Source organism: Amia ocellicauda, chromosome 9 (assembly GCF_036373705.1).
Source record: "Amia ocellicauda isolate fAmiCal2 chromosome 9, fAmiCal2.hap1, whole genome shotgun sequence".
NCBI classification, from domain to species: domain Eukaryota; kingdom Metazoa; phylum Chordata; class Actinopteri; order Amiiformes; family Amiidae; genus Amia; species Amia ocellicauda.
This window is the reverse complement of record NC_089858.1, coordinates 32,944,341-32,969,611: the sequence shown is the minus strand read 5'-3', so window position 1 is coordinate 32,969,611 and position 25,271 is coordinate 32,944,341. Positions and strand designations below refer to the sequence as shown.

Sequence of the window (25,271 nt, the reverse complement as noted above, 5' to 3'; positions counted from 1 at the left end):
CAAAGGGTGGTCACACCAAATATGGATTTGATGTAGATTTTTCTTCTGTTCACTCACTTTGCATTTAGTTAATTGATAAATATAGTCTATTAACATGTCTATTTTTGAAAGCATTCTTACTTTACAAAACTATTCCACAGTACTGTATATAAACACACAAATCTGGGGGATGTTTGAAGCAGGGATTAATTTTATTGTGGGCTGGACTGGAGTGAGTGGTGGATTACCTGTGGGGGCAGTGTAAGTGTGGGGGTACACTGGAGTTCACTGGTGTGTATGTGGTGGTGGTGGAGCGGTTGAGGTGGCTGAGAGGTACAGTGTGAGACAATGTGACAGCAGCTGCTTGGGCCCAGTGCTGGTGGCCGTCTGGCTGATTGTGGCTCTCCTCCCCTGGGTGGCATCTCTGACACGTCCCAGGCTCTCTTGTCTCTGCCAGGCCTCGGGACAGCCATCCCAGCTGCCGCCTATCCCCCTATGTTTTGGCAGTGCTGGGGGGGTGGCAGTGAGGGGGGGTGTCAGCAGGACAGACTGGAAATTTCCGCCGTGTCTCCACTCTGTGTGTGAGGCAGGAAGGGAGGGGTGGTGGGGGGCAGTGGGGGGGTGGGGAAGTTGGCAGTTGGCCAATTGCAGCAGGAAGCTCCCGGGTTCACACAGACGACAACAGCAGCATCTGGACTGGACTCACCCCACAATGCACTCTCACTCGTTAGCACACGCTGACACAATCAGACACACACATGCATCTGGCACCAAGACGTTAGCAGCAGATCCTTTAAGTCCTGTAAGTTGCGAGGTGGGGCCTCCATGGATCGGACTTGTTTGTCCAGCACATCCCACAAGATTTTCTATCTTATTTTCTATCTTACTGTCTGTTGGATCGGACCACACGGGCCAGCCTTCGCTCCCCACGTGCATCAATGAGCCTTGGCCGCCCATGACCCTGTCGCCGGTTCACCGCTTTTCCTTCCTTGGACCACTTTTGATAGGTACTGACAACTGCAGACCGGGAACACCCCGCAAGAGCTGCAGTTTTGGAGATGCTCTGACCCAGTCGTCTAGCCATCACAATTTGGCCCTTGTCAAAGTCGCTCAGATCCTTACGCTTGCCCATTTTTCCTGCTTCTAACACATCAACTTTGAGGACAAAATGTTCACTTGCTGCCTAATATATCCCACCCACTGACAGGTGCCATGATAACGAGATTATCAGTGTTATTCACTTCACCTGTCAGTGGTCATAATGTTATGGCTGATCGGTATATATATATATCTATATATATATAGATATATATATATATACACAGTTAGGTCCATAAATATTTGGACAGTGACACAATTGTCATAATTTTGTCTATGTACGCCACTACAATGGATTTGAAAGGAAACAATCAGTATGTAGTCCCCCCAATGTTAGGGGCTCAAAAGTAATTGGACAATCTAATATAATCATGACTTCAACTGTGAGTTTCAATACTTGGTTGCAAATCCTCGCAGTCAATGAATGCCTGAAGTCTGGAACCCATAGACATCACCAGATGCTGGGTTTCTTCTGGGTTTGCCTCCAGTTTTGCCTTAGAAATCAAAACAAACCAATCAGAGAGATAGCAAAAACCCAGCATCTGTGGATGTCTATGGGTTCCAGACTTCAGGCAGTCATTGACTGCAAAGGATTTGCAACCAAGTATTGAAACTCACAATTTAATTCATGATTATGTCAGTTTGTCCAATTACTTTAGAGCTCCTAAAATAGGAGGGACCACATATAAAAATGGGTGTAATTTCTACACCATTCACCCAATTTGGATGTAAAAACCCTCAAATTAAAGATGAAAGTCTACACTTAAAGCACATCTTGATTTTTTTCCTTTCAAATGTATTCTGGTGGCATACAGAGCCTATATATATATATATATATATATATATATATATATATATATATATATAGCGCTGGAAAAAATTAAGAGACCACTTAACATTTTGTTTAAATACTATGAATACAATTTGTATTATTATTATTAGGCTATTATTATTAATATTATTATTTTCTATCTTAAGTTTTAATTTATATTATTTTATGTTAATAGTACCAGATTTAGTAACAGTTGAACTTATTTGCGACTTTCTGTTGGGGTCTCCATTAACAGTAATAATAATACAAAAATCTTAATTTTATCTCAAGTCAAAGAGTACAACAATATATAACATATATACACATACATTAATACAATACATTGAATAAGTATCATCATCATCATAATAATGCCTTTCGTGTCCTAAAATGTCCCAGTATGCAGTGGGCGAGTGTGAGATCTGTGTGTGTGGCTGAGAGGAAGAGGGAGAGGCGGCGGGTGTGTTACACTGATGCTCTCTGGCGCCTCTCTCTCTCTCTCTCTCTCTCTCTTTCTGTCTCTGCCTGTTCCTCCTCTCTTTTCTCTGAAGGCTGGACGCGACTGTGCTTCCAGGTTTATAAAAGCAATGCAGAAAGGAGGAGAGGGAGGGAGGGAGGGAGGGAAGTTGAGGGGGGCTCGGTGTCTTTGATCTTTAAATACCCTCTGCGTTACAACCACAATCCGATGCTTTGATGTATATATAAATAAATAAATATATATATTGTTCTTGTTCCACGACGTTACCCACTCCTGACCTGCACACTTGCAGACGCTCCCTAACGCGCTCGCCCTGCGCTGTGTGAGAGAGACGGGCTGTCTTCGCTGTCTCCTTCCATTTTATGTGTACACGGAGACTCTCGCTGTCCTTCTCCAGTTGCTGCCCCCCTCCTCCGCCTCTCTCCCTCCTTCCCCATCCATCCCTCCTCCTTCCCTCTCTCCGTCCCCCTCCCCTCCCCGATGTACAGAGTTTGTACAATGTAGACGCTCCCTTGGCCCCGCTCTCCCCCTCCCCCCACTAGGCAGGCTCCCGTTTCACTCAAAGATGGCGGCGGCTGTGGAGGCTCTAGTCCCTGGCTGCAATTTTGGTGTTGTTGTTGTCCCTTCTTCGACCCGTTCTCGGCACATTGTTCCCGGAGACTCTACCCGAAAGCCCGGTGAGTACCTTGAAGCCTTGCGGCCGGTTTCCACAGGGGGCTTGCCGGGACTACCCTTCAACAAGACGACCCGAACCCGTCCTGGCTTTCTGGGAACCGAGAAAGAGAGAGGGAGAGAGAGGAGAGGAGAAGAGAGGAGAAGAGAAGGGGGGTGTGTGTATATGTCTGTGTGTGTGTGTGTGTGTGTGTGAGGGAATCGAGGCCTACCTCGCCACAACGGCCTTCTCGCTGCTGCACCGCGGGCACTGCGAGCGAATGGGAGGGAGGAAGAGAGAGAGAGGGAGGGGGTGAGTGAGTGAGTGAGTGAGTGAGGAGGGAGCCGACGGGCGGGGGGGCAGCGCATACTCATGGCCGAGGCTGTGACGGCGAGGTCGTGCGGCCTAGTTTCCTCCCCAGTCTCGGGAAGGCACACTATCCTCGCTGACCGACCAGGGGGAGCCGAGCGGAGAGGTAGGCCCTGCAGCCTCGGACTCGCAGTTGGGGCGGCTGGCTGAGCCCGGGTGGCAGATGTGGGTGGCGTGCCAGGTCGTTGTTGTTGTTGTTTCAAATCCCCCGGACGTTGCGGGAAGAGCGTCATTGTTTTTGCGTCGGCAGGGTGTGTATCACCGATATGGATACCCTCGCTGCTGTGTTTAAATCATATCTATCGACAACATTGGCAGCGTTGTCTGTTATTGTACGTTTTCGTGGCAAAGTTGGGCGAGAGGAGCAGCAGCAGATATTTGTAAACACAGGGAGCCGGTGTAGAAGTGGAGAGAAGTGCAGGTTGGGAAAATCGCTGTTTTAAAGGTAAATGTATGAGCTGCACCAGGAACACCTGTGTTTTCTGCCCCACTGTTGACATTGGTACAGATTAACAACACGGGTAAGGAAAGTAGAAGTTGAACCGTATCTTTCTGTCTGGAGTTGTACTCGTTTTGGAAACGTGTGAACTGCCAGCCAGGCTGTGTATCTTATGCTGTTGATGGTGTATACATGTGTTGTCTTGGTGAAGGATTAGACGGGAAACAACCGTTTTTACCCCGTCTGTGCCGAGCCAGTGCTGAACATGTGCGGAAGGTCATGTTTTGAAGCGATGTAAATAGACCGTAAACACACACACACAGTTGTAACGCAGATGCTGCACTACCTGTACCAGTAACAGCCAGCCTATCTCCGGCACTTTTCAAATGAATTAATACTTACGCTCAAATGTAAGAGTAATAAAAGGTTAATAATAGTGGTAGCCAAAGCACGACATTCCCCCACAGAGGAGGACGGTTTGTCTGTAGACTACTGACCTGCTTTATATCCCGCCCCCCAAAAATAAAAATAATTATAGTGTGCATGATAATCTTACTGTATTTCTTTTAATGCATTGAACTAATTGAATTATATATTATTTGGTCTTAGTTCTTATACTATACTTTTACTTTAATCCTTGATTTTACAAAGGTCAAGAGAGGGATGGGTATGTATTGGTTTAGAGCAGCTATAGTTCCTGGGTGAGTGGTGGTAGTAAACGGACCGTAGAATAGGGGTAAAGATTACAAATATTAAGCACGGGGAAAGTGTGACTGAGTAATAAGGAACATTTGTGGCATGAGAAGTACAGGGTGTGTTGAAAGTGACCGTGAGAGTAAGTGTGTCTGTGTGTCTGTCTCTGAGTGAGAGGGTCAATGTGTTTGTCTGAGAGTGTTATTTTCTGCCTATGGTGTGTGTGTCTGTGAGAGTGTGATTGTGTGTGAGTGTGTGCTTGCCAGGGTGTGCAGGCTGCCCGCTGAGAGGCTAATGAAAGTGTAATGGGCTGTGCCGTGGCAGCTGAGAGTGCAGCAGGGTGGCACAGCGCGGGGGCACAGGTGTGCCGCACACGTGAACCATCTCCCCGCTCCTCCTCGCAGCCGCAGCTCTGCCCTGCTGCCAGCCTGCCCCAGCGTCTACTTCAGCCCCAAGTTTTTGCCACATGCTGTTTATCTGAGTGTGTGTGTGTGTGTGTGTGTGTGTTCACGGGGAACTTGCTCTTAGGTTTGTGGAAGTTTAAACGATAGAAATAAGAATAAAACATGACTGACGGTGCAGGTGGAAAAGGGGGGGATACAATATTTAGGTGTGTTTTGTTGTACACCTCAGCATAGGTGAGGATATTTTCAGGTCTTGTCATTGCATTCTCCCTCTCTGTGAAGTGTCTGTCGCTCTCCCCCTATCTCTTTCTCCCTCTGCGATTCCCTCCCTCTCTGTGTTTGTGCCAGTCTCCCTCTCTGTCTGTCAGTGTGATGCTAATGCCTGCTGTGTGTGTCCTCTCCGCAGGGTGCGCGCACTACTGAGCTTGAGGCGGCATGAAGGTGATCGGGCAGCGCTTGTCCCTGGGGTGAAGTTGCGTCCCGCCGGAGCCACAAGCAACGCCACTGCGACGAGAGGCTGCGGCCTACACCTGGAGCACAGCTACACACACTCGAGCACAGGAAGAAAAACACTCTGTCCCACGGGACAGTGGAGAGAGGACACAACCTACTTTGTTCTTGGGCTGATTTTTCTGTCCATTGCTTGGCTTTTTTTTTTTTTTTTTTTTTTTTTCTCTCTCTACTTTGATATTAACCCCTGTGGGGGGCTGTGGTCCAGGAGGACGTATAAAACCAGACCAGGACCTTTTTGCAATTTTGGAAAACACTAATTAAGAAAAGAAAAAACCCTGACTGTGAAAAAGAATACCAGATTTATTTTTGCTTTCATTCCCTGGGCATTTGGACACTTTCCTTTTGGACGGGAGTACTTGCTCACACCTGCAGGGACACAGCAAGCGCTTGAGTTCCCAGAGTGCCCTCGCAGTCTGTCGGCTCTTCCTTCTCCAGCCCGGCGCCCTGCTCCGGAAAGGGGGGTGTGTTTCCGTCGAGACGCAGTCCCGGGGGGGTTGGGGGGGGCTGGGCACCAGGCCTATGCTATGGTGAGCTGCTCCCGCTCCGCCTGCTGCTGCTCGATCTCAAGGAGTGAGGGATTGTCCACCCGGCACCGAGAGAAAGGATAGCCAGAGGAGGAAGGAGAAGGGAGGGGGAGGAGGAGGAGGAGGAGGGGGAGGAGAGAGGAGGGCGCGGGACGGCCGGTTCCTGGATGGGATTGTCATCCGGCCGGCGCCGCAGCCGAGGGTCAGCCATGGTCCGGCTGGCCAACCCGCTGTACACGGACTGGATTCTGGAGGCCATCAAGAAGGTGAAGAAGCAGAAGCAGCGTCCCTCAGAAGAGCGCATCTGCAATGCGGTGTCCATGTCCCACGGGCTGGACCGCCAGACCGTGCTGGAGCAGCTGGAGCTGGGTGTGAAGGATGGCTCCATCCTCAAGGTCTCCAACAAGGGCCTCAATTCTTACAAGGACCCTGACAACCCCGGGCGCTTGGCCTTCCCCAAGCCACGCAGCAACAGCAGCAGTAGCAGCGGCGCTGCTGTCGGTGGGGGGGGAGCTGCTGGGGGGACGGGTGCTGCAAATGACCGCAGCTCCAACCCGGCCAAGCAGCCCAGCCTGGACTGGAACAAGCTGGCACGCCGTGCCCTGGAGGGCCTGCGGGAGCCGGGCGGGGCGTCCCTGAAGAGCATGGAGCGCTTCCTGCGGGGGCAGCGCGACGTGGCGGCCTGGCTTGCCGGTGGGGGCCCTGCCGCCCCGGCCCTGTTCCACCAGCAACTACGGCTGGCGCTTAAGAGAGCGCTGGCCCACGGGCGGCTGCTCAAGCAGGGGCCACTGTATCGCCTGCCGGGCCGGGCTGTGGGGGGCCCCCACGCACACCCCCGGCGTGATGGAGATGACGACCCCCCGATGGACTTTCTGGCTTCCCTGCCCCCCGTACGCCTGCTGCCTCACGAGAAAGACAAGGTAGGAGAGAAGTGTGTGAGGGATTGTGAGTGCGGATGTTTGTTGTGAGTGTGAGGAAGAAACATGTTGTTGCTCTGCTTTCCCACTGTAAGGGCTGTGGGTGTCCAGGATGTGTTGCTTGGCCTGCAGTTGGATCATGCTGCACGCTCAGACTACAGTGCCTGGAGACACTAGCGCTGCCTCTGTGCCCACGGCTGCCCCCTGCTCTGAGCAGAGCACTCCCGGTGCTGGCTGACTGTGTGTGTGTTTGGGGTACAGGCTGCCTCCAGCTGGGTCAGGGAGACTTTGTGTAACGTGTTGTGAAACGTATGGAGAAGCCGTGAGGTTGTGCAGTTGTGCGTTTATGCTGTGTTTACAGGGCTGACACGCACAGGTGTTACTATTAAGTGTTTCTGCAAAGTTCTGTCAATTTGTATGGAAGAGTGTCACACACTCGGGCACATCCCATACCTTGCTGTCTGTCACAGTCTTCTCGCGCTCTGATGTGCACAGAGAGAGTTGAGAGCACTACTGTGTGAGGCTCTGTGGGACCCGGGACAGGAGTGCAGTTTGGGTGGTAAAAAGAAGTTATGAGTCCGATCTCCCTGAACATTGTGGAGCCTGTGCTTCTCAGAGCTGGGACAGTCTCTGTGAGTTGAGGGGGGAAAGGGGCTGTGGAGCCCAGGTTGCTGTCTGTTGCCTTGTGTGAGGAGCTGCAGGGACTCTGCTGTCAGGCCCCTCTAGAGTGTTTTGCACAGTGCAGAGCTGTACTGTGAACTGAGCAGCCTGTGTCACAAGAGCAGCAGGCCAGTGGGCACCTGTGCAGTCTGTCCCCCTCGCAGAGAGCAGCATACCAAAGCACTCTGATTCTGTCAGCTCTCTAGGGTGGGGATTGACACAGGTGTGGCTTCAGCGGTCAGTTTTAAAGAGATTCTGTCTCTCTCTGCCTCAGAGTGTCTGTCTATGGTAGGGGTGTCCTAGCCTAGTCCTGGAGAGCCCCAATCTACTTCTGTAGGTCAAACAAAATCACCAATTTCTAAACCCTGGGAACACATGTGAGTTATTAAGCAAGTCGACCAAGGGGATTCCTTCCTCAGGAGGCTGCAGGTATTTAGATAATTGCTCCAATAGTTTCTAAAGGACTGAGTTCATCAGGTAAATATACCTGCAACCTCCTGAGGGAAGAATTCCCTTGGTTGGCTTAATTGATTAATAACTCGCGTGTTCCCAGTGTTTAGAAATTGGTGATTAAGTGGATTGGGACACTCTCCCGGGGGGATGGAGAGTGAGAGAGGTTTTGTAAATTAGTGATGCAAGGGTGACCTCTAAAACCTGCTGCATAGGGGCTCTCCAGGACCAGGGCTGGACACCCCTGGTCTATGGTGTCTCTGAGAGTGTCAAGCAGCAGCAGGTTTTGGTATTTTACAATATGCCTACATACATGCTCTCCTTGTGTACATGTTAGGTGTGAACAGCAAAAAATACAACCACTTTAAAACAATTCAACAATTTAGTACCAGACTGCCCTGTCTAATTCTGGGGGAAACGCTGGTGTGTGTCAGTGAGATGGTATTTGTAAAATGTCTGTGCGGTCTCTATGGTCTTTAGTGTTAATTATCAATGTGCGTTGACAGTCCGTCGGGGCGCAGGGGCTCCGTGTACTCAGTGTACTCAGTCCTCTACAGCATCAGTGGTCCATCCTGTGAGAATCCTGCCTGATTTGACGATAATGACATGCAGGCAGATGCTCCTGCAGCTGTCTCCTCAGTGTGAGAGTTTGACCCTCTCCCAGGAATCCCTGCTCCCAGAACGACGGGATTTTCCCTGGGAGGGAGCAGGAGCAGAGTAGTGCTGCGCTGAAGCTCCGGCCACTCGCCCCTTGTGCTCTGAGCAGGCAGGGTCACTGGAAGGTCATGACTGGGGGTTGTGGTGAGGGGGGGGAGTAATACAGGGGTCAGGGTGATAGGTACTGAATTTTATTTCTTTGCTCTACAGTCAGGAATCGGGCTCTAGGTCTGTCGGGCAGGACTGGTTCACTGCCTCCTCAGAAACTATTCCTCCCTCCATCTCTCACTCTACCCCTTCCTCGTTGAGGATGGTTGCTGTGTTTTGACGAGGGTCTCTGTATCTGTCAGTCCCCAGTTTAGTGTAAGTCATTCGGTCAGTGTGTTGGGCACTCGGGTGGGCAGTGAATTGGTCGCTGTATCGTTTATTGTGATAGTCAGTGTGTTTGTCATTATCAGCACTTCCCCCAGAAATTATGCATTTGTTTTGTGTTGTTCCAAGGGGGGTGGCTTGTGAGTTTGTGAGACAGAACACTGTTGTACAGTCAGTATGTTGTTCAGTTGCTCAGTGTGTTGGAGAGTCAGTTGGTAAGTATCAGTCCCTATATGTTTGATCCTGCCGTCACCGCTTGTCCTTCTTTTGGCTCTTAAGGAGAGCTGTGCTGTGTGGAGTGTTGGGCTGGGCTGGGTGTGTGGCGTTGAGCTAGGCTGGCCTGACTGTGTGGTCCTGGGCTCTACTGGGTGTGTGGTTCTGGGTGCTGGCCTGGGTCTGTGGTCCTGGGCTGTACTGGGCATGTGATTCTGGGTGCTGGGCTGGCCCGTTGTGGTAGTTGCATAGTACTCATACCCCAGTCATTGCTTTTCACTGGCACTGAGCACTCCTGCACAGTACACACTGACACTGCGCTGGCACTCTGCCCACTGGTGCTGGGCAGAGTTCATGCATCTGTGTCTCTCCCCCCTTCTGTGTGTGTGTGCATCTCTTTCTCTCTCGCTCTGTCTGCCTGTTTATCTGTCTCTCTCTCTTGAAGTCACCATCTCCTTCTTTCCCCCTCTTGTTCTGTCAGCCTATTCCTCTCTCTCTCTCTACTACTCCTCCTTCCCTTCTCTCCAGCTGTAACTCTTGTTTCCTGTTCTCTCCCCCACTGTTTTTTTCTTTCTCCCCCTCTCTCCATTCATGTTTAATCTCCATCTCCCCCTCTCTTTCTGTCCTCTGTCGTTCTCCTCTCTGTGCTCTCCCCCTGTTCCCCCTCCCTCCATCTTGCTGTGTCCTGTGCGCTGAGCAGTGGGGGTGTGGGGAGAGGGGCGAGGGGTCGGATTAGGAGGGGCTGTGTGTGTGGTGGGGTGGAGGGATGCGTTTCTCATGCTAATGAGAACCTTGACTGAAGAAGAGGCAAGGACAGCAGGACTGCCTCTCGCTTTCTCTCTCGCTCTCTCATGCTCTCTCCAATATCTCATAAGCTTTTAACATATATTTACTTACATTTTTACATTAAACTTGTGAAGATATTAATTATTGTATACATAGCGTCATAGCCACAGAGTGATCAGTCTGCTTCTCAGTGTGTGGCAGGCGGTGAGGTATTCTGCCTCTATCTATGCTGTCTTTGAGTCCTCCCCCAGCAGGATTGCCACTCTCCGCTGTCAGTCCCTCCCTTTCACTTCCCATTCTGTCTCTCCTCTCCTCTGTGCGAGAGGAGGAGAGACAGTGGAGCGGCACACCCCATGGTTGACTTAACCAATCTCTGACTGCAGTCTTTCCATCCCCCTGTCACAGTGCACTGTCCTTCCCTCACTCTCAGGTGGAGGTGTGAGCTGCACATACTCGGCACTCCAAGCTGCTCTAGAGTAGGGCTGCAGTGACAGGTGTGCCCCGTGTACAGCTGGGTATGTTGTGCTTTTCCTCGGTACAGTTCATACAAGAGCCACTAGGCTGTGGGTTAGTGTAATGCTCTGCTGCGGGAGCCTGATCTGAGCTGTCTGTGTGTACGTCAGTGTGTCGCTATGATTGTGTGTGTGTGTTTGAGCAAGTGTGTGTCTCTGTATTTACCTGCTTCTTCCTCAGCCTGGTCACACTTCACTTCACTTCCTGGTGTCTTAATTGAAAGTGGCTGAGCGGTATTCATTGCTGAGGTGTCTTCTAACGAACCACTAACAAGCATCCAGACCATCGCCCGGGAGAGAGAGAGTGGCACGGAGAGGAGAACACCCGTCAGCACAACTCTCCTGCCCCGCCCGCAGTGACTGTCATAACACTGTTAACTGCCTTCCCTTAATAAAGACATATTCCTCCTCTCGGCTGGTTTTCAATTCAATAAAAATAAATAGTGATAAACCTTGTCTCTGTCCCTCCTCTCTTCCTCCATCAATAATTGAGCAGGTCTGACCTATTGGGAGAGTAGCCCTGCTGTGCTAGAGTCAGGGAGTAACTCAGTGTGATGCAGGCTGGTGTCCAGTTACCATGTGCTGGAGTTGGGGGGGTGGAGTCACACTCAGGGCACAGCCGTGTGAGCCAGCCTGGGCTGCTCTCTGAGCTCCATACCCTCTCTGTGACACTGCAGAGTAGATATAGATGTAGCAGTGCAGTGGATCGGACTGCTGTGTGGTGGGATTGCCATGTTGCCCTCCCTGAGAGGGTGAGAGAAACAGCGGAGGGGAAGACACTAAAGAAGGGTTTAGAGGGAGAGGGAGAGTGGGAGGCATGAAGGGAGGGGTTTATACATGGGGGGAGGCATGGAAGGAGGGGAAAGAATGGAGGGAGGTGTTTACAGAAAAGGGGATGCATGGAGGGAGGGGTTTAGAAAGGTGAGGAGGTGGCAGGTAAAGAACTGTCTGGAGTGAGGGGAGTCTGAGTAATGTGTGGACAGAGCAGGTGGAGTGAGGGAGTGGATTGCACAAGCAGAGCTGCACTGATGTGGCTGTCTCTGACCTCTGACCTCGGTTTCTCTGGCTCTCAGGACTCCATGATTGTGTTCATGGTTGTATATCCTCTTTTTTGTGTTTGGTGGTGGTGTGGGTTGCATTCCCAGTCGTCGGGCTGCTTGTCCTGCTGTTCCACGGGAAGCACAATGCCAAGTTCGTGGTCTGACAGTTGCCACGTTGTGCTCCTGAGTTGGTGTTTAGTGAAGCTCCAGCTGAGCAGTGTGGTGTTCAGCGATGCCCTCTAGTGGACAGAACTGAATTGGGCTGTGCTGGAGTGCAGCTGTACCAGGAAATGAGCGGCACCTTATTTGTTGTGATCTTTTTTTTCTTCAGTTGGTTTGTTCCTTTTGAACGAAATAAATCTTTTCAATCTAAACTGATTTAGGAAGCATTGAGTCAGCCAGCAGCGCAGGTGCACAGTGTGTATCAGTGCCGAAGGCTGGTGTGTGTGTGTGTGTGTAGACATACATATCTGTTTGTGAGCGAGTGAGTGTATTGGGGTGTTCATTAAGCGTGTCTGTCAGTTTCTGTGTTGGGCACCCTGCTTGGTACTAATCCCAGTCTCCTTCTCTCGCCCTCGCCCTGTTTCCCTCCCTCTCCACCCCCAGCCGGTGGCAGAGCCCATTCCAATCTGTAGTTTCTGTCTGGGGACGAAGGAGCAGAACCGGGACAAGCAGGCTGAGGAGCTGATCTCCTGCGCGGACTGCGGCAACAGCGGTGAGTGGTGGCGCAGTGGCCAGCTACTCTGCTACAGCTGCTGAATAAATGGCGAATACGGAATAGAGGGAAGTGGGCTGTCTTTTGTTTTTAAAGCCCACCTGCTGCTGTATCGAGGGATTGGTGTGGGTTTGATATGTAAAGAATATGAAATACTGTGTATTGGAAATCTCTCTCGCCTCCCTCTGTGTCTCTCAGGACACCCATCCTGTCTGAAGTTCTCCCCGGAGCTGACGGTCAGGGTGAGGGCTCTGTGGTGGCAGTGCATTGAGTGCAAGACCTGCAGCTCCTGTCAGGACCAGGGCAAGAACGCGGTGAGCGAGGAAGGGAGAGAGAGAGAGAGAGAGAGAGAGAGAAGGAAGCGGGTGGTGTGTGAGAGCGTGTTTGAGGGAGAGGGTGTGTATTTTTACAGGGTGTGAGGGTGAGAGTATGTGTGAAAGGGTGAGTGAGGGTGAGAGGGTGTGTAAGGATGAAAGGGTGTCTGATCAGCACATTTGTATGACTGCCTGTATGCCTCTCTGTGCAGTTGTCAGTATCAGTGTCTCTGTTGATCAGTGCAGTTGTTTATATACAGTGTGTGAGTTTCACTGCGCCACTATGACTGTCTATACTGCTCTGTTACTGCGCTCACTGCCCCTTTCCCTCCCTCTCTTCCCCTCTCTCTCTCTCTCTCCTTTTCCAGGAGAACATGCTGTTTTGTGACTCCTGTGACCGGGGCTTCCACATGGAGTGCTGTGACCCCCCTCTGACTCGGATGCCCAAAGGTCAGACCCCCCCCCTTCTGACTCGGATGCCCAAAGGTCAGACCCCCCCCCCCTCTGCAGGGCATCTACACCCCCCCGCTCACAGATAGTTGGGATAACTATACACATTCTTTCTTTCTTTCTTTCTTTGTTTATTTATTTACTTGACTCGTGCTGTCCTTTCACTAACCCTGCTGATGTGGTCAATGAGACTTGAAATGCCAGCGTGTCCATTACAGTAGAACAGTGCTGTTACAATAGGGCGCTGTGCTGTAGTAACTTCTGTTACAGTAGAGCACTGTGCTGTAGTAACAGTGCAGTAGAAAACTGCTGTTACAGTAGGGGTGTGTGCTGTAATAACAGTGTTGTTACAATAGGGGGCTGTGTTGTAGTAACTTCTGTTACAATAGGGGGCTGTGTTGTAGTAACTTTTTTGTTACAGTAGGGGGCTGTTCTGTAATAACAGTGCTGTTCCTATAGGGTGATGTCCTGTAATAATGCTGTTATAGTAGGGGGATGTCCTGTAATAATATCTTAGTTATAGTGTGTGTGTGTGGAGGAGGGGGGTGGTGGCTTTGCTGTAATAACAATGCTGTTATAGTAGGGGAGCGTCCTCTAATAACAATGCAGTTACAGTAGGGGGCTGTCATGTAATAATACTGTAGTTAGGGGGGCTGTGTTGTAATAACAATGCTGTTACCTTAGAGGGATGTCCTGTAATAACAATGCCGTTACAGTAGGTGGCTGTCCTGTAATAACAACGTAGTTATAGTGGGGGGGGTGCTGTAATAACAATGCTGTTACAGTATGGAGTTGCAGTAAATACACTGCATAGGTATGTGGTAGGAACCCAGTTGGGGTCTGCAGTGACAGGTCAGCAGCGCAAAGGTCAAGGGTCAGGGGTCATGGTGTGCTGTGTCCTGCAGGAATGTGGATCTGTCAGATCTGTCGGCCGCGCAGAAAGGGCAGGAAGCTCTTGCACGAGAGAGTGGCTCAGATCAAGCGGCGCTACAACACGCCGCTGGGCCGACCCAAGAACAGGTAACGATTTTCATATAATTAGTAGTAAAGCTATTACCAAAATTATATTGTAGTCATTGTTATTGTAATTATTGTTGTCCTTGTGGTTGCTAACAGTGTGACTCTGTGCAGGTCGAAGCGGCCCTTCAAGAAGATGCGTGGGGGGGTGGCTGGGCGCGGCGGGCGGCGGCGGAAGGGCAGGGGGGGTCACGGGACGGGACGTTTGTCCCGTGGATCGTCCTCGCCCCCCTCCTCCCCGGCATCCTCCTCCTCCTCTTCCTGCTCGGAGGGTTACCCCGGTGACAACCGGCTTCTGTTCGGTTTCCACGGCGACGGCGAGGCGGCGTCGGGGCTGCGCTTCAACAAGAAGACGAAGGGGCTGATCGACGCGCTCACCAAGTTCTTCACGCCCTCGCCGGACGGCCGCAAGGCGCGCACCGAGGTGGTGGACTACGCACAACAATGTCGGGCGCGCAAGAGGGCTGGCCGCAAGGGCGAGGGGGGGGACCGCAGCTCAGGTGTGTGTCTGTGTGTCTGTCGCTTTCTCTGATTGCTTGTCTGGTCTTCTGTGTGTCTGTCTAACTCCCTGTCTGTGAGTCTGACTCCCTGTCCATGTGTCTGTCCCTCTGCAGACAATCAGGAGTGGCGGGAAGGTGAGGAGCGGCCACCGGGTGTCCAGGACTGTGTCTCTGAGAAGGACATGGAGCTCTTTCGACACATCCAGGAGCTCGCTCTGCAGGTACCCACAAATGTGTGCTGTGCTGGGCTGTGCTGGGCTGTGCTGGGCTGTGCTGAGGGCCCCAGTGTTTTTGCACCTGTACTAGCGGAAACCTTTTATTAGAGACATACATAGTCAGAGGGGAGGAGGGGGTGAGAGAGAGAGAGTGCAACTGATGAGGTGTGATCTCTCCTACGTGTATATGTGGGTGTGTGTGTGTGTATGGGTTGGTGTTTGAGTGAGCATGCTCCAGTTTCCCTGTCTTCCCCAATGTGTAAGCAGCTGTACTGGAGGTCTCTGCCACTGGGCATCAGCCTGGTAGAGCACTGGGAGCTGGGCCACACTGGTTCCCCCCTGCAGGTAGTCTGTGTCTGTCTGTATCTGTGTGTAAGTGTGTCTGTGTCTGTCAGTGTATCCATGTCTATTTTTGTGAGTCTGGCTGTGTGTGTTTGTATGTGTGTCTGTGTGTGTATTTGTGTGTATGTGAGAGAGTGTAACTGTGTTGTGTAACCATGTGCATGCGTTTTGAAGCTGCACTTCTGAACATGCTTCTTAATCGCAGTAGTCGCGTGTGTTTGGGTTTAACTGTATGTATGTGAAGATGTGTGCAAGAAACTTCAGTTGTTAGCACTTCTGGGTTACCGCTTCAGTTGACAGTCTTCAGTTGACCGCTGTTCTGCTGTAATTTTTTCGCGTGCCGCTCCGGTCAGGCTGGGCTCCTGAGTGCGACGCCGGGCTGTATCATTGTCACTGCTGTGTGGCTTTCTGGTGCGTGCTTCAAAGCCAATAGACTCGCATTCAGACAACTAGAGCGCATTACAGACAAGGTCTCACGGGTCTGCAGAAAGAGCTCTTGCTCAGCACAGACGTGTCAGCAGCGTGGGGAGACAGAGGGATATAGTATAGGCATACATTGCAGGCATATAGCGCAGGCATACAGTGCAGGCTAGGGGAGCAGCGAGCAGAAGAGCTGAGGGTGAAGCAGATGGTGTTTGTGGTGCAGCCTTTACTGTGCACAGAGAGAGTCTCACAATCACTGTGTATTAGTATGTGTGTATGTGTGCATGTGTTAGTGTGTGTGTGCGTTTCCGTTGCGCTCAGAGATGTCTGAGGCTTGCAGAGGCGCAGTTTCCACTCCAGACCACAAGCCTAATAATAACCTGCAGAAACAGGAAATCACACACACACACTCTGCACATTCACATTTACACACACACACACACACACACACTCTGCACATATGCATTTACACATACACACACGCACACACACACACACGCACACACACACACACACACACAGATAATCACTTGCACTCAGACACACTGAGTAGCACTGTGGTGTGGTGGTCAGGGCTCTGGACTCCTGAGTGCAGGGTTGTGGGTTCAGTCCCGGGTGGTGGACTCTGCTGTTGTACCCTGGAGCAAGACACTGCACCACGAGTGACCCAGTTGTACAAATGGCTAATTGTATGTACAAATAATGTAATAAGTCGCCCAGGTTAAGAACATTTGCTACAGAATGTAATGTAAAAAACTGAAATGTAATGTAATGCACTGCACACACTGAATGTCCTCAGCATTCTAACCTCTCTTTGGTTGCTCTCCAAAGCTCCCAAGTAAGTCTGGTCTCTGACATTTCTCTCTCCCTCTTCATCTTCCTTTCTCTCTCCCTGTCTTCCTCCCTTTCTCTCTCTACAGAAGGTGGGCGTGACTGGGCCCCCTGACCCGCAGGTGCGCTGTCCCTCTGTGATTGAGTTTGGGAAGTACGAGATCCAGACCTGGTACTCCTCCCCCTACCCCCAGGAGTACAGCCGGTAAAGCACTGTCTCACTGACACACACACACAGTCACACTCACTGACACACTCACACACATACTGTTGTGACGTCATCACTCACCTTCTGCTACCTTTTCCCATTTCCTCTCTCCCTCTCCAAACACCCCCACCCCTGTGTTTCCCAGGCTGCCGAAGCTGTACCTGTGCGAGTTCTGCCTGCGCTACATGAAGAGCCGCAGCATCTTGTTCCAGCACATGAAGAAGTGCAGCTGGTTCCACCCCCCTGCCAACGAGATCTACCGCAAGGACAGCGTGTCCGTCTTTGAGGTGGGGTACAGTGACTTTGATAGCGAGTGTGTGAGTGAGTGTGTGTCTACTGACTCTGTGCTGTGTGTGTGTGTGTGTGTGTGTGTGTGTGTGTGTGTGTGTGTGTGTGTGTGTGTGTGTGTGTGTGTGTGTGTGTGTGTGTGTGTACGTACTGACTCTGTGCTGTGTGTGTATACTGACTCTGTGCTGTGTGTGTGTGTGTGTGTGTACTGACTGTGCTGTGTGTGTGTGTGTATACTGACTCTGTGCAGTGTGTGTGTGTGTGTGTGTGTGTGTACGTACTGACTCTGTGCTGTGTGTGTGTGTGTGTACTGACTGTGCTGTGTGTGTGTGTGTATACTGACTCTGTGCAGTGTGTGTGTGTGTGTGTGTGTGTACGTACTGACTCTGTGCTGTGTGTGTATACTGACTCTGTGCTGTGTGTGTGTACTGACTGTGCTGTGTGTGTGTGTATACTGACTCTGTGCTGTGTGTGTGTACTGACTCTGCTGTGTGTGTGTGTGTGTGTGTGTGTGTACGTACTGACTCTGTGCTGTGTGTGTATACTGACTCTGTGCTGTGTGTGTGTGTGTACTGACTGTGCTGTGTGTGTGTGTATACTGACTCTGTGCAGTGTGTGTGTACTGACTCTGCTGTGTGTGTGTGTGTGTGTGTGTGTACGTACTGACTCTGTGCTGTGTGTGTGTACTGACTCTGTGTGTATACTGACTCTGTGCTGTGTGTGTGTGTGTGTGTGTGTGTACACTGACTCTGCTGGCTGTGTCCCTGTGCCCAGGTGGATGGGAACGTCAGTACGATATACTGTCAGAACCTGTGCCTGCTGGCCAAGCTGTTCCTGGACCACAAGACGCTGTACTACGATGTGGAGCCCTTCCTGTTCTACGTGCTGACACAGAACGATGCCAAGGGCTGCCACCTCGTGGGCTACTTCTCCAAGGTGCGGCCGCTCACCCTCCCTCTGTGTCTCTCTCTTTACCCCTGTCTCTGCCAGTCTCTCGCTTTCTGCGTCTTTCTCTCTCTGTCTGTTTCTCTGTGCCTCTTTTTGTCTCTTTATGTCACTCTGTGTGTCTCATCTATGTTTCTCTCTCTGTCTCTCCCTGACCTCTCGCTCTCTCTCTCTCCCTCTGACCTCCCTCTCTCTCTCTTTCTCTCCCTCTCCCTGACCTCTCTCTCTCGCTCTCTCTCTCCCTCTCCCTGCTCCCTCTCTCCCTCTCTCACTCTCTCTCTCTCTCTCTCTCTCTGTGCAGGAGAAGCACTGCCAGCAGAAGTACAATGTGTCCTGTATCATGATTCTTCCCCAGTACCAGCGCAAGGGCTACGGCCGCTTCCTCATTGACTTCAGTAAGTGCTGACAGGCACAATACAATACAGCACACAGGGCTGCAGTTTGTAAGTTGAAAAGTAATAGAACAGTGTCACTGTTTCCTTTCCTCCACCCCACCCCCTTCTCCCTCTCCCTGCTTTCAGTTCACTTCAGTAAAACGTTATTGACACGACTCAGTGACAGTAGTGACAGACTGACGATACATGCAGAGATTACACATTGTACATCTGAACGTCTCGCTCACTCTCTAGGCTACCTGCTGTCAAAGAGGGAGGGTCAGCCCGGCTCCCCGGAGAAGCCGCTGTCGGACCTGGGCCGGCTGTCCTACATGGCGTACTGGCGCAGTGTGGTTCTGGAGAGCCTGGACCAGGTCCGTGACCCGCAGATCACCATCCGCCGGCTCAGCAAGATCACGGGCATCTGCCCCCAGGACATCACTGCCACCCTGCACCAACTGAGCATGCTGCAGCGCCGCAGAGACAGGTACTGACACACACACACACACACACACACACACACACACACACACTGACACCCTGACTCACACACACACCCGCACATACACATACAGACACACACACACCCACACACACACATACAGACACACACTGACACCCTGACTCACACACTGACACACACACACACACACACACACACACACAGTGGCGGTGCAATAAACTTTGAGCTGAAATGTTTTTACAATATCTAACACAGTCTTATAGTATACAAGTTATACAAGATATCCAAAAGTAGAAACTGGGACACATTGAAACAATATATAAAACAAATTACATCACTTAAAATTTCATTGTTTATTTTGTTTACCAGCGTATCGTAAATAACCGTGTTACTTCTCCCTGTATCATGATCCGATTAACATTGACAATATAGATTATTTTAAGTATCCAGATATTCTCCCTTATTATTTATCTGTGGGAGAATGAACTGTGCTGCATTATTAAATACAGTGCGCTGGGTTTAAATCTGTCCCGTGTAGTCACTACATATCTGTATCATGACATATACAGTATGACAGTCACAGCCAGTTTCTTAAGCAAAACTCATACATGTGTATATAAATATGACTTCAACACTCTGGGATCCATAACTTACTGGAACAGTTTTTCCACAAATTCAGTGTTAGCATGTTTTCTCTGTATACCTGCAGCTTCATCAATGTGCAAAATAAAAGAGTCACATCAATAACATCGCGGGGCATCAGCTTTCATTTTGAATGGGAGTCCTTTAAAAAACACCTTTGACACCGTAATGAATGAATCAGTTGTATCAATCGCTACGTTTTGTAAGGTTTGTATTTTTGCAGTCAGTAAAGCGTCTATATTTGGATTACCATTAATATATACACTCACCTAAAGGATTATTAGGAACACCTGTTCAATTTCTCATTAATGCAATTATCTAATCAACCAATCACATGGCAGTTGCTTCAATGCATTTAGGGGTGTGGTCCTGGTCAAGACAATCTCCTGAACTCCAAACTGAATGTCTGAATGGGAAAGAAAGGTGATTTAAGCAATTTTGAGCGTGGCATGGTTGTTGGTGCCAGACGGGCCGGTCTGAGTATTTCACAATCTGCTCAGTTACTGTGATTTTCACGCACAACCATTTCTAGGGTTTACAAAGAATGGTGTGAAAAGGGAAAAACATCCAGTATGCGGCAGTCCTGTGGGCGAAAATGCCATGTTGATGCTAGAGGTCAGAGGAGAATGAGCCGACTGATTCAAGCTGATAGAAGAGCAACTTTGACTGAAATAACCACTCGTTACAACCGAGGTATGCAGCAAAGCATTTGTGAAGCCACAACACGTACAACCTTGAGGCGGATGGGCTACAACAGCAGAAGACCCCACCGGGTACCACTCATCTCCACTACAAATAGGAAAAAGAGGCTACAATTTGCACAAGTTCACCAAAATTGGACAGTTGAAGACTGGAAAAATGTTGCCTGGTCTGATGAGTCTCGATTTCTGTTGAGACATTCAGATGGTAGAGTCAGAATTTGTCGTAAACAGAATGAGAACATGGATCCATCATGCCTTGTTACCACTGTGCAGGCTGGTGGTGGTGGTGTAATGGTGTGGGGGATGTTTTCTTGGCACACTTTAGGCCCCTTAGTGCCAATTGGGCATCGTTTAAATGCCACGGCCTACCTGAGCATTGTTTCTGACCATGTCCATCGCTTTATGACCACCATGTACCCATCCTCTGATGGCTACTTCCAGCAGGATAATGCACCATGTCACAAAGGTCGAATCATTTCAAATTGGTTTCTTGAACATGACAATGAGTTCACTGTACTAAACTGGCCCCCACAGTCACCAGATCTCAACCCAATAGAGCATCTTTGGGATGTGGTGGAACGGGAGCTTCGTGCCCTGGATGTGCATCCCACAAATCTCCATCAACTGCAAGATGCTATCCTATCAATATGGGCCAACATTTCTAAAGAATGCTTTCAGCACCTTGTTGAATCAATGCCACGTAGAATTAAGGCAGTTCTGAAGGCGAAAGGGGGTCAAACACAGTATTAGTATGGTGTTCCTAATAATCCTTTAGGTGAGTGTACTTAGCGATAATGAGGGATTACAAATATAATTAAAATATACGATTCTTCATGCGATTGATCACATAAAAATTAGCCTCTGTTTTGAACATTTTAATAGTTTTAAGATAGTGTAAACGGGGAAGCTAAAAACCGTGCCATTTAAATAATTTTGAGAGAATTTACAAGACATCGGGACATTTAATTTAAATCCAGGACGAATATTTCATGTTTGCATGTATTTATAACAAAAAAATTGATTATATTTCGTCAGGGCACATTGTATTCAGTCGGATGCAGTTCTTTCTCCAGAATGATTTTCACGATCTTTTCAAACACTCTTAAATGTCTTTCTGTTCCAAGCAATTCATCCTGTGTGGCACTTTTCCACCATGCATTAATAACTACTCCAGTTTAATTGTTTTCCCAAGGTAAACACACTCATTCCTTCTTTGCAAAAGTTTCTACCGTATTTCTCGCATCGAGAGTGGCTGCCATTACTGTAGTTACAATTTCAGAGTGCATCAGGCTGCGTCAGGGACGTCACAGTACTGCCCCGGACCAGTTTGGGCCGATATGATGTACGAAACTGTGCCTATTGAAACTTGTGCGGGCACAGGCAGAGGTGCAGCTGAGCTGTAGTGGAAACCGCCTGGACTGGCACGGCCACGCTGAGGTGCAGCTAAACGTGGCTAGTGGAAACGGGGCATTAGAGGTGTGCTATTTGATAGATTCCCCCGCTCCCCCTCCCTCGGGCTTCCAGTTGGGAAACCTGAGGTCAGCCTACCCCCGCCCCCCTCCCCATCTTGTACTTCTGTGTGGGAGACCTTCCCAGACAGTAGCCTGCCTGGTTCACAGACTAGAATCAGGGCACCCACTCTGACAAGGTTAATGGACCTACAGTCCCACACGGTGACAGGATATCATTGAGGTGATGTCCAAATGAGTGATAGAAAACCGATCACGCAAATGTCACCATTTTGTGAAACCGAATTGTTTTGTACGGGTGCCCTGTGCCGCCCTAGGCGGCTGACCATGTTGCCTATACCTAAATCCGCCGCTGCACACACACACACACACACACACACACACACTGACACACACACACTGATGCTCTCTCGGCCCCCAGGTTCGTGATGGTGCGCCGGGAGAAGCTCATCTCCTCCCACATGGCCCGTCTACGCTCGAACCCACGGCAGCTGGAGGTGGACCCTGACTGCTTGCGCTGGACGCCGGTGATCGTCACCAACACGATGGTGTCTGAAGGAGAGGACGAGGAGGACGAGGAGGAGGAAGAGCAAGAGCCCAGCAAAGGGGTGAGTTACACTTCCAGAGCAGTGCAGTGACTATAGATCAGGTGTTCTGGGTCTCAGGTGGCCACAGATGTAGAATTACAGCCTTTCAGAACCCCCAATAATTGTTGGGATGCGTTCATTACCCATCTCTCAGCCGGCCACATTTCACCCTGATATTCAGCGGCACTATACATTATTATAGTAGTTGATGTTCGCGAGGTCTGTAGTGATTTGGCGATATCCGTGGCAATTATTACCTGTGAAGATATTTACTTTATATGGTACATTACAGCCCAGGGGCTGGTTGCAAAAACATAGACTAAGTCTTTGTCTTAGTATAATTATAAGTCTTACTAAGGATAGACACTCAGTTAAGACCGTTGCATAAAACAGTCTTTCCTTAGACTGGTCTTACTTAGTCAATCACACATGGCATTCTGGGAATTTTAAGACAGATGAAGGAAAAAAAATAAAAAATGGTGGTCACCTCTCTAAAACAGTGATGATCCCAGTGAACTGAAAATCTATCCTAGTTATTGAAATACAATACAGAGAAATATATACTTTGGTGAAATTTTCAGAAACTTGCACTAACGCACTCAACCACAAGGTGTGGGATAAAATGAAAAGTTAACATCGTCAAGCCATTGTGTGTGCGCTGTGTGGTCTGTAACATACAGGAGAAATGATTAAACAATTTGCTAATTTAAGAGGAAAAACTGCGTACTAAATCCAGCTCAGAGTTTATTATTATTATTATTATTTATTCACTGCCAGACGCAAGGACACAATAGCAAAACAAAAGTGCTAAATACAGCACAAAATTACAAATTACAGTTTTGAAATGACAGAAGTGCAGGTAAACTATGCGGTTGGTTATTGAAGTCTGTGGGCAGGGTCTCGATATTTGTGGGGATTGCTGTGGGCGGCACAGTGGGGCAGGTGTGAGCCAGCGAGAGCTCCGCCTGCCTGTCAGCACCAGTGCCTGTTGCTGTAGACTCAAGCCAGCACTTTCAACTGAACGATAGACTGAATTCCTAAGATAGCCTTTTCATGCTAAGTCTTAATTTGTATGCAACTGACTAACTTGAATAGACTAGTCTAACAGTCAAATTAAGACCAGTCTAATGGTTTAGACCAGTCTAATATAGTTTTATGCAACCAGCTGTGCTGTGCTGTGCTGTGCTGTGCTGTGTGTGAGGGTGGTGCTGTGCAGTGACCCATCTCTGTCCCTGCAGAGCCAGCCCAGCCTGCCCCCAGCCTCCCTGCAGTGGCCACGGCCACGCCGCACCAGGCACGGGCAGGAGGAAGATGACGAGGAGGAGGAGGAAGAGGAGGAGGAGAGGAAGTGCTTCCCGTTGTTGCAGAACAACCAATCGTCACAATCTTCTCCCCCACCGCGTATCACACAGGTGCCCACCGCCGGCCCCCCCGCCCCTGCCAACGGGGAGCGTCGCCGCGGGCGCAGAGGGCGCAGGAGCCAAGGCTGGCTGTGGGTGAAGGTGAAGGAGCGGGGCCGGCCACGCCGAGGGGCGCGTGGGGGCGAGGAGGAGGAAGGGGCAGAGGATGAGGAGGACGAGCCCCCTGCCCCACCCCTGTCCCCCCCGGCCCTTCCCCGCATTGACCCCGACCCTGAGCCCCCCTCCAGGTTGGCAGAGGGAGGGGCACCGCCTGCCCTGCCGCCCGCTGCGGCACCCCCACGCAGGGGCCGCCCGGTCCGCAAGAAGAGGGGACCCCGAAAACGGGGGCTGAATGAGGGGGCCCCTGAGCCCCCCCCAGCCCCGCCTCCCCCACCGCTGCGGCTCAGCGAGATGCCCCCCCCAGCCAGGAGGGGCCGCTTCAGTGAGAGCAGTGAGGAGGAGGAGGAGGAGGAAGAGGAGGAGGAGGAGGAGGAGGAGGAGTTGCGCCCCATGTCCCCCCCGGTCCTCACCAAGCCATCGCTGAAGTGCAAGGTGAGGGGCGGAGCATCAGTGTTAAGGTGGGGCTGTGGACTGGGAGCTGGCATGCCTAGTTGTCTGTAATTTAATGTGGTCTCTCTCCCCCTCTCTCCCTCTCTCCTTCTCTCCGTAGAAGCCCCTGCGTAAGCGGCGCGTACGTCAGCGCAGCCACCCCCACAGCAGCGTTGTCACAGAGACCATCTCTGAGCGCACGGAGGTTCTGGATGAGCCGTTCGTGGAGTCTGACGCAGAGAGGCCGATGCCCCGCCTGGAGCCCACCTTCCCCAGGGACAGGGGGGAGGAGGAGGAGGAGGATGAAGAGGAGGAAGAAGAGGAAGAGGAGGAGGAGCCCATCTCCCGGGTGCACCGGCGCTACCTGCCCCCCCGCACCACCCTCAGACACACGCTGCCCCCAGTCAAGAGACCGCGCCGCACCAACGCTCACCCAGAGTCTGACGAGGATGGTGAGAGAGGGCAGGGATGTGTGTGTGTCTGTAGTGTGTGTGTGTGTGTATGCAGTGTATCTGTGTGTGTGTGTGTGTGTGTATGTATGCAGTGTGTCTCTGTGTGTCTGCATTGTATCTGTGTGTGTTGTGTGTGTATGCAGTGTGTCTCTGTGTGTCTGCAGTGTATCTGTGTGTGTGTGTCTCTGTGTGTATGCAGTGCGTCTGCAGTGTATCTGTGTGTGTTTGTGTGTGTGTGTGTGTGAGTGTGTGTGTCTGCAGTGTGTCTCTGTGTGTGTCTGCATTGTATCTGTGTGTGTGTGTGTGTGTATGCAGTGTGTCTCTGTGTGTGTCTGCAGTGTATCTGTGTGTGTGTCTCTGTGTGTCTGCAGTGTATCTGTGTGTGTGTGTGTGTGTGTGTGAGTGTGTGTGTCTGCAGTGTGTCTGGTGTGTGTGTGTGTGTGTGTATGCAGTGTGTCTCTGTGTGTGTCTGCATTGTATCTGTGTGTGTGTGTGTGTGTGTGTGTGTGTGTGTATGTATGCAGTGTGTCTCTGTGTGTGTCTGCAGTGTATCTGTGTGTGTGTGTGTGTGAGTGTGTGTGTCTGCAGTGTGTCTCTGGTGTGTGTGTGTGTGTGTGTATGCAGTGTGTCTCTGTGTGTGTGTCTGCATTGTATCTGTGTGTGTGTGTGTGTGTGTGTGTGTGTATATGCAGTGTGTCTCTGTGTGTGTCTGCAGTGTATCTGTGTGTGTGTCTCTGTGTGTCTGCAGTGTATCTGTGTGTGTGTGTGTGTGTGTGTGTCTGCCAGGGTTGGGGTGAATTCCACTAATTCAATTCCAAT

General features: G+C 50.5%; 1 protein-coding gene across 2 annotated transcripts in view; it reads left to right on the top strand.

Annotated features, from left to right (window-relative positions):
• The first annotated feature begins 2,905 nt into the window (after nt 1-2,905).
• kat6a (K(lysine) acetyltransferase 6A) overlaps nt 2,906-25,271 on the top strand; it is a 30,321-nt gene continuing 7,955 nt past the window's right edge. Inside the window, exons 1-16 of one of the 2 annotated variants that reach the window (XM_066714156.1) lie at nt 2,906-3,043; nt 5,330-6,880; nt 12,174-12,282; nt 12,481-12,596; nt 12,965-13,046; nt 13,952-14,066; nt 14,178-14,563; nt 14,678-14,784; nt 16,464-16,579; nt 16,728-16,869; nt 17,645-17,806; nt 18,117-18,210; nt 18,445-18,676; nt 21,886-22,072; nt 23,290-24,003; nt 24,122-24,452. In XM_066714156.1, coding sequence (XP_066570253.1) covers nt 6,128-6,880; nt 12,174-12,282; nt 12,481-12,596; nt 12,965-13,046; nt 13,952-14,066; nt 14,178-14,563; nt 14,678-14,784; nt 16,464-16,579; nt 16,728-16,869; nt 17,645-17,806; nt 18,117-18,210; nt 18,445-18,676; nt 21,886-22,072; nt 23,290-24,003; nt 24,122-24,452 — 3,646 coding nt within the window. In that variant the 5' untranslated portion in view covers nt 2,906-3,043; nt 5,330-6,127. Of the gene's footprint in view, nt 3,044-5,329; nt 6,881-12,173; nt 12,283-12,480; nt 12,597-12,964; nt 13,083-13,951; nt 14,067-14,177; nt 14,564-14,677; nt 14,785-16,463; nt 16,580-16,727; nt 16,870-17,644; nt 17,807-18,116; nt 18,211-18,444; nt 18,677-21,885; nt 22,073-23,289; nt 24,004-24,121; nt 24,453-25,271 lie in introns of both variants that reach the window. The other variant, XM_066714154.1, reaches the window with a different exon arrangement.